Source organism: Blastomyces gilchristii, assembly GCF_000003855.2.
Source record: "Blastomyces gilchristii SLH14081 genomic scaffold supercont1.2, whole genome shotgun sequence".
Taxonomy (NCBI): Eukaryota; Fungi; Ascomycota; class Eurotiomycetes; order Onygenales; family Ajellomycetaceae; genus Blastomyces; species Blastomyces gilchristii.
Window position 1 is genome coordinate 6,573,562 of NW_003101681.1, and position 8,267 is coordinate 6,581,828.

General features: G+C 46.8%; 4 protein-coding genes across 4 annotated transcripts in view; 3 read left to right on the forward strand and 1 right to left on the reverse strand.

Annotated features, from left to right (window-relative positions):
• Positions 1 to 376: 376 nt before the first annotated feature.
• BDBG_01641 (CCCH finger DNA binding protein) lies at positions 377 to 1,743 on the forward strand (the record flags this gene model as incomplete). The annotated part of the gene is made up of 4 exons (XM_002628687.2): positions 377 to 436; positions 520 to 537; positions 684 to 1,222; positions 1,290 to 1,743. 4 exons carry the CDS (start codon positions 377 to 379, stop codon positions 1,741 to 1,743), a joined length of 1,071 nt encoding a protein of 356 aa, XP_002628733.1.
• A 1,653-nt stretch (positions 1,744 to 3,396) lies between these two features.
• On the forward strand, positions 3,397 to 4,352 carry BDBG_01642 (uncharacterized protein; the record flags this gene model as incomplete). The annotated part of the gene is made up of 2 exons (XM_002628688.1): positions 3,397 to 3,508; positions 3,595 to 4,352. The coding sequence occupies 2 exons, from the start codon at positions 3,397 to 3,399 to the stop codon at positions 4,350 to 4,352; spliced, it is 870 nt and encodes a 289-aa protein (XP_002628734.1).
• A 384-nt stretch (positions 4,353 to 4,736) lies between these two features.
• BDBG_01643 (pyridoxamine phosphate oxidase) lies at positions 4,737 to 7,059 on the reverse strand. The gene is made up of 2 exons (XM_002628689.2): positions 5,818 to 7,059; positions 4,737 to 5,694 (listed from the first exon to the last, which is right to left on the reverse strand). Exons 1-2 carry the CDS (start codon positions 6,214 to 6,216, stop codon positions 5,335 to 5,337), a joined length of 759 nt encoding a protein of 252 aa, XP_002628735.1. The 5' UTR covers positions 6,217 to 7,059; the 3' UTR covers positions 4,737 to 5,334.
• A 381-nt stretch (positions 7,060 to 7,440) lies between these two features.
• Positions 7,441 to 8,267, forward strand: part of BDBG_01644 (aldehyde dehydrogenase) — a gene marked incomplete at its 3' end in the record, with an annotated part of 2,116 nt that continues 1,289 nt past the window's right edge. Inside the window, exons 1-2 of the mRNA XM_002628690.2 lie at positions 7,441 to 7,708; positions 7,821 to 8,193. Coding sequence (XP_002628736.1) covers positions 7,650 to 7,708; positions 7,821 to 8,193 — 432 coding nt within the window. The 5' untranslated portion in view covers positions 7,441 to 7,649. The remainder of the gene's footprint in view (positions 7,709 to 7,820; positions 8,194 to 8,267) is intronic.

An 8,267-nucleotide genomic window follows, 5' to 3' on the forward strand; every position in this document is an offset into this window, starting at 1 on the left:
GCCTGCGTTTTTGCCCCCCCAACCAGGGAGAAGTCTTCTTTCTAGCACCCTCTTTCTTTGCTCCACAGCCCAGAAAAACAGCACACGAACAACGAACGGATATCAGTCACAGCTATCCAACTACACCCGCCTTCTTTCCTGTATACCATACTCCCGCCATCTATCCCTAGGGCTGGTCGTGGCTACGTTTCATATCTAGCCTATACCACATTATAGTGACACTTACCGTCTTGCTCTAGGGTCCCTTGTCAAGCGGAGACCCTCCTTTCCTCTCTTCAACGCCTGGCGCCATATCGTATATCACAACTCGGTACCTACGAATTTTGAAGTGAAAAGACCCCCAATAAAACCACATCAACCACTTACAAACGCCAAAATGCCGCCCAAGAAAGGAGGTGATCAGCCGAAGAAGACGAGGGCTACCGTGGAAGATAAGGTCAGTTGTCGATTATCAGTTGCTCTTGTTGATCTCTCTCGTCAAGTTTACAGAGCAATATTGCTAACCTATCGATCCTTTAGACCTTTGGCATGAAAAATGTACGTTTCAGTTCCCGTTAGATAATTACCCCACACATTCACGGAATAAAAATTGGGATGGGAATCTAGGACGCCGCCCGAGATTTTCACACGGCAGAAGCAACCGAATCTACCGCGGTTTATGACTAACTTTTGAATCAATACAGAAAAAAGGAGGTAGCGCAAAGAAACAAATAGCTCAGCTTCAAGCGCAAGCCCAATCAAACAAGAATGCGGACGAAAAAAGGAAAGAAGCCCAACGGCAGCAGCGCGAGAAGGATAAGGCAGCCGCAGAGCAAGCTAAGCGCGAAGCTGCAGAACTCTTCAAGCCTGTGCAAGTCCAGAAGGTCCCATTTGGCGTCGACCCCAAAACTGTCCTCTGCGTCTTCTTCAAGAAGGGCAGTTGTGAGAAGGGCAAACGATGCAAGTTCAGCCATGACCCAGCTGTGGAGCGAAAGGCACAGAAGAAAGATCTGTATTCCGATAGTAGAGATGCGGAAGAGGACAAGAAGCAGGATTTGATGGATAATTGGGACGAAGAGAAGCTGCGCAAGGTCGTGTTGAGCAAACATGGTAACCCCAAGACGACGACGGAGAAGGTCTGCAAGTACTTTATCGAGGCTGTCGAGAATCAGAAATATGGTTGGTTTTGGATTTGTCCTAATGGCGGTGATAAGTGCATGTACAAACACAGTCTGCCACCTGGGTATGTTTAAACTCACTTTTTTCAGTCAGAATGTTGGTTGTTCCCTGATCTCTAACTCGCGCAACAGATTCGTGCTTAAAACCAAAGAGCAAAGAGCCGCTGAAAAGGCTCTCATGGACAAGTCCCCCCTGAATACTCTCACTCTGGAAGATTTCCTGGAGTCCGAACGCCATAAGCTCACAGGCAACCTCACACCGGTCACCCCAGAAACATTCGCGAAGTGGAAGAAAGAACGTCTCGACAAGAAGGCTGCAGAGGAAGAGGCCCGCAAAGCTAAGGATGCCAGTGGTCGTGCCATGTTTGAAAGCGGTGACTGGCAGGCCTCCGAAAGTGAAGATGATGATGACGATGGAGATGACGACGGAGATGAATGGAATATGGAATCGTTGCGCAGAGAGACCGAACGCCTACGAGATCAATCAGAGGAGGAGCGAATTGCAAAACTCCATGGATCTTCTTCGGCTCTTACGAACGGTGCCGATTCAGAAAACCAGCCAACTCCGGTTGATGGAGCTGGATAAACAAGGAATGAAAAGCATAGGCGCATTTCTTGACACCCTTTTCTACAGGGTAGATAGGGAATCCCGGTGACGACGTCTACGTTGTTCGAGATCAAAATCCACATCCAATCATTCTATATGATGTCGGTTCTTGCTAGTTATCTTTTGCTGCTGTTGTGTCCCTCCTGCCGTCCACTAAAATTCGCGGGCTGTAGACCAAGCCCAGCAACTCAGGTGCAATGATTTCCCTGCTCTTGCTAGCGCGAAGATCACAAGTGATTACTTGCCTTTGGTTTTGGTTTTCCATTTTGATGTTTTTCTTTTCCTTATATGTCATGATTCAGATCGTGAGATGTGAAATTAGCGTGGATACCGGTGCCATTATTTATATACACTTGCTTTGATTTTCTTTTTATTGATTCTCGTTCAATCATCCTTGCATTTCTCTTTATTTTGTTGATTCCTGTTCTCAAAAGAAAACCTATAAATTCCCCACCTTTGAGAACACGGGCAAATGCGAAGGGCAAGCCTAACAGTTCCTACTCTTCTTTGGAAAATTCTCGCTCCATCTCGGGCAAAATTAGACCATTCTTTTCCATACCATTTTTCTTCTTTCCGTTTTATTTGTTACCCCGTCCGTGTCTATCGCATCCACTCCCTTATTTCATTTTTCAAGATTTCCAGTAATTGCTTTTGAGATGTCTTTAAAACCTAACTACCGATTCCATTGATGGGGTTTTCAACATCGATCTGGACGAAAGATACCAATATCATTCCTCAGGTCAGTGTTCAGTGCCCAACCAATCACAAGCATGTCAAGGCTAGACTACCTGCGGGCGGGTGGAGGAGTACTGCTATCAATCACTTCAATTGTGTATTGTACTGCAGGTATGATGACAGAATATTTACGCGAAAAAAGGGAAAAAAGGGATCTTCTGATGAATATACAAACAAAGCTTGGTGTCACCCCCAGATACACAAAGGCCCAGTGTGTCTTGTCTTCAATTGGAATTTTGAATTTGAGAGAATGTTCATGACGTCTTTTCTTTGAGTGAGCTCTCGAAAGGCTCAATCGGCCAAAGCATGCCCTTGTTCTCCTAGGGCTAAGACCCCAGAGTTGGAGTTATATTCAGCAGCATAGCACAAAATAAAGTACGCCGCTAGCCTCCAGACAACGCTCATCGCTTGCCATGGCTTTCATGTCATCAGGCCAATTTTTCGTATCCTTTCCAGAAAGAATCTCCAGGCCATGATGATTCTGTTACTGAAACAATATTCATGTTGCTGCTAGCTATTTCCTCCTGATCAACAACGCATACAAGGCTTTTGTCTTTTCTCCTTTCATTCTCCCAACAATGGGCTGGTCAAATCCTTCTTCGCGAGGTCCACGGAAGGATTACTGCCAGAACCTGCTGTGCCTTGTCGATTGAAGTTGTTTCTTTCATAAAGCGAAATGTGGAGTAGTCGAGCCATATCATTTCTAATACTCAGGGGAATGGAATGAATGCAAAATGATCGTGGCCAACATCGACGTTCCTATAAAACCTCACTCCCGCATGGGCAATTATGTCTATCAAATCACCATCAAGCAACCGCCCTTTTTCCTCTACTATTCAAATTGCCTCGAAAACTCTCGAATTCCGCCCTCCCTTCATACTTTGCCGTTGGTTAACTATGGACAACCGTCCCCGAAGCCCAACGCCTAATTCCGGTAGCCCATACAAGAATACATATCCGGTCCTCAGAAGCTCTCTTAGCCATGATATCCTCCCAAGGTCAAGCACTGGTGAGCGAAATACACATTGCCATTTGGAAATAACAACAATTCAGTTCTAAAATATTCCTCCCTATTTCTTATTAACCATGATATAGCCTCCAGGCCTAAGGGACCTAACCACAGCAACGATCCCGATGCCGATTCGGAGCCCGAGCACAACCTGTATGGTGAGCTAAGCAGGAGTCAGTCTCCCACTCACTATTCTCCGCGTACTTCAGCGTTCCCAGACGTTGGCAACTCTCGTAACCAGACAGCCTCAGCATCAGCGAATACGCAACCTCGTCGATTCCGTGCTACGGATTTCGGGTCACCAGTACAAGAATCAAAGGCATTTGAACATAATAGCAATTCACTCACCGTAGAATCTAATCAACTCCGGGATCTAAACAGCCGGCTGTTTGAAATCTACACAGATCCGAGCACAGACGCGGGCGCAGATGCAGAAGAACCCGTCAGGGTTTATCACAAGTTACAGCAGTTACCCCCGGCTCTCGTACATCGCCGATGCGGTGATGAAAAAGGGAATGACCACTCTGTAACTGTCAACGACAACAAAGACAAAGACGGCAACAAAGAAAACATTCCTCCCGACACTACCATACCACTTGAAGGAGGAAGGTCAAGGCTGCGCGGGGACAGATACCGGCGACCACTGGGGCAGCTGAATCCATCTGATTTCTACCCTGGCGATATAAGCACGTGCGCGAACTGCTCGCGCAACATCATCGGGGCCGGGGCTGGCAATTTGCGCATGAATGATGATGATGGGGATGTGTTCTTGGGCGGCCCTGGTGCCGGGTGGGCAAGCGGGGCAAACCGGTGCCAGATCCGGTGTTTTAGGTGTTGGAAGTGAACTGGGGTATTCCATTTGGTGCTCTTCCCATCGGAGGCTCCGGATTTGCCCTTTTTTTTTCAATTTTTTGGTGGCTATGCCCCGGAAAATTCTTTTTTACTCTTGTCCCCGTTTTTGCTTATTTTTGTTTCTTTCCCTTAGTCCTTCCATATGTTAGCATTACCGTTAAATAGAAAAGAAGCTTCATTGATTGAAAAGCTAGCTAAGGGGAGGCATAGATAATAGGGGTATAGATGAAGGAGCCAAGGATTGAATGGCCACAGCGGCCCCCAGCTCCTTTCAGGCGTAGTTCCCCCTTCCTTGTTTTTTTTTTTTTCTCTCTTACAAGCAATAGTCCTTTCTTTTTTTAAGCATTGTTTACTGTTTTGTTTTCCTTAAAAAGGGGGGATCTAGTTATTTTCTTACGGGGCTTGTATATATAACCTTGTGTTTTCTATAAAGAGTTGGAATGTGTTGTCATATAGGAAACGTGCAAGCTATATCTTCTGGAAATACTGAAAATACTTATGTCCTTGTATGGAGAATATGCCTCCCGTGGCTTCATTTATTTACTTGTAGTTTCTTGTTATCTCTTCTATCAGAGGGTTGGAAAGCGGCGACCACAGAGTGTCTATTCCTGCATTTTCAACAGTTATACAATAACACTGAAGAAACATATCAAAGGCTTGAAAAAAGGGAAGAGCCTCAATCCATAAGCTAGAATTCACTAGTATATGTCCCTGCTCTGTATGCATATGTAACAACCTCAACGCCAACTATTTTGAATTCTTTTGCTTCATACAAGTGAAACTTCAAATAACAGAAGTGACTAGTAATAGACATAGTTACGCATTTTTACACAAAATGCAAGTAAATAAGGTAAAAAAATACGGCGGGCAGTCCAGTCTAACAGAGACAGATGTAGAAATAGTCTAGATATGAAGATTCAATCATCATTGTCATTGTCATGTCATGTTATTATGTTCATTCAGCTGTAAAACACTTAAACACTCAAGAAACCTTCTCTCATCACAGCCACAGTCATTAACACAGACATCAGCATCACGCCCACCATCTCAATCACCCTCCGATTCCTACAACCCCAGATGCGCACATCAACCCACATCGTCCGCAGCAGATTCCCAGCAGCCCGCTCGCGCATGGCAGCCCGCAGGCCCGGTAAGCCATCGAGGCTGTCGGAGTTCATCTTGACCTGGTAGGCGTGCAGTTCGTTCTTAGCGATCTTGTTGGAGGCCCAGTGGCCCATTGTCTCGCGGTCCTGCAGGTATGGCTTCGGGGCGTTGGTGGTTGGGTCCGTGGTGAGGGCGAGGCGGGGGACGCCGTAGCCGCAGGATGTTTGAACCTATATATATGTATATATATATTTATCAATATAACCCCGGCAATGGTGGTAAGATAAGATTGAAGGGTAGGAAGGTAAGAAAACAAATAAACAGTCTTTTTAAGGAGAAAAGATAAAAACCACCTTGAAGACGTCGAGCACCATGACGGCCCGCGCACTCTCGACGTACTTGTCGGCCAACTGCATCTGGGCCAACATGGGATGGAAGGGCGGCTCATTCCACTCGATGACGGAACCCGTGCAGAAGAGACGCAGGATGCGCGGGGAGGCGTTGAAGGAGCAGAACATGAGGGTCATGCGGCCATTCTCGCGTAGGTGGCTGATGGACTCGTTGCCGGAGCCTGTGGCATCGAGATAGGCGACCCTGGTTGGGGAGAGGACGGCGAGGGAGGCGGCGGGAAGGCCCTTGGGGGAGAGGTTGATGTGGGCGCCGGTGGAGGGGGCGGAAGCGACGAAGAAGACAGGCTGGCGGAGCAGCCAGTCGCGGAGGTCGGGCGGGATGCAGTCGAAGAAGGCCACCATTATTATATTCTTTTATTTGGGGATCATAAAGAAGGGAAGCAGGTAAAATCAAAATTAAATTTAAATTAAATTAAAAAAAAAAAAGAAAAAAAAAAGAAAAAAAAAAGAAAGTCGACCATCCCATTCGAGTCCGTGCCTGTGCAGCGGCGGTGTGATCTGGTGCCGCCATCGCCGGGGAGCCCGTTCTCTGCAGAATTGCTTCCCTCGAGGATGCGGGCCATTGCTTAGCGCGCCAACAGCCAAGTCGTGGATTACTCGCACGAGTGTGGGAGAAGAATCTAATTAATAAATTCTCGCGACCCGGCGATTCGAACCAGGCACCTTGCAACCGTTCCCGGTTCCGCTGGTTGGGGGTTTTGTTACCCAATCCACAGACACAGAGCCGATGCGGGAGATCTCCATTCGACCACGACAGCCATAATTGGAATTCATCCAGCGCTAATCTGGTATATATTATTACCTATCATGGTTTATCCACCTTCCTTCCAATTTCCGCTATTATTTCCTCCATTCTTCCGTGTTTTATCCGAGGCTACTACGTATTTACCCCGCACGAATAAACTGTGATTGGGAAATAGAAATCGACATGATGAAAGACAAGACACAACATTTGTTTACAAATGATGAAATTATTAACTAGTTGGTAGTTCGCCTAAAACAATAATACTAAAAATAATAATAGTAAAAATAGTAACGAAGTAGTCATGATCATCAACAAGATGATGATTATTGATGATGATGAATGATGATGATGATGATGATCATGATGATGAAAATACTAGGGGTTTGTCGCTGGAGAGGAGGCGGGGGGAAAATAGAACCGCGCTGCGGCCATCAACGGCAAGATGCGGAGGTTCATTTAACATTAATTGAACAAGAATAACATTTTGATATGTTCCATTTATTTATATATACTCTAGTAACTTAAACAGAAGCTTCGTTATTATTAGACTTCCCCCCCCCGCCTTTGCCCTTTGCCCGCCCACACCGCGGCTAGCATGAATGTATTATTGATTGATGTATTTCTATTTCATCCCTAATTGACTATCTTGTCTGGTGTCTGGTATCTGGTATCTTGGTATCTGGTATCTATTATCTTGGGCGGTTCTGGCGTCATTGCCCCAGCAGGCTTGCTCTTTCGGCCGTTATATCTTCTCCTCCATCCCTTCCATTCCCTCCTCCACCACCACCAGTTCCACCTTCCACCTTCCACCTTCCACCTTCCACCTCCTTTATATCACCCCAGGTTTTCCTTTCTCTTCTCTTCTACCATTTTTCAACCCTTCCTTCTTCCTCTCGTCATCTTCTTCCCTCCATCATCTCTTCATTATCTCTATCATCATCATCATCTTCTTCTTCTTCTCATCATCTCCATCATCATCCCTATCAATCTTCATCCCACTCTCCTCAGCTATTCATCCCGCCCGCCCATCATGGCTCTCTCTCAGAAAATCACTACCCCGACCTGCACATACGAGCAGCCCCTCGGCCTGTAAGCGACCCCCCCCCCCTTTTTTTTTTCACAAATTTCCCTCTCCAATCTCCTCGTAATATTGTAATATTGCAATATATATATATACCCATTCTAACTAACCTCCATCCAGCTTCATCAACAACCAGTTCGTCAAGGGCGTCGAGGGCCGTACTTTCGAGACCATCAACCCCCATAATGAAAAACCCATCACCGCCGTCCACGAGGCCACAGAGAAAGATGTCGATATCGCCGTCGCCGCTGCCCGTGCCGCCTTCAATGGGCCCTGGAAACATGTCACCCCGACAAACCGTGGCCGCATGCTCATCAAGCTGGCTGAGCTTATGGAACAGCACAGTGATACCCTGGCTGCTATCGAAGCCCTGGACAACGGCAAGGGCCTTCTCCATCGCCAAGATCGACGTCGCCAACTCTGCTGGCTGTATCAGATACTATGGCGGCTGGGCGGACAAGATTCACGGCAAGGTCATCGACACAGACTCCGAGTCCGTTCAACTATACCCGTCACGAGCCCATTGGTGTCTGCGGCCAGATCATCCCCTGGAACTTCCCCTTGCTC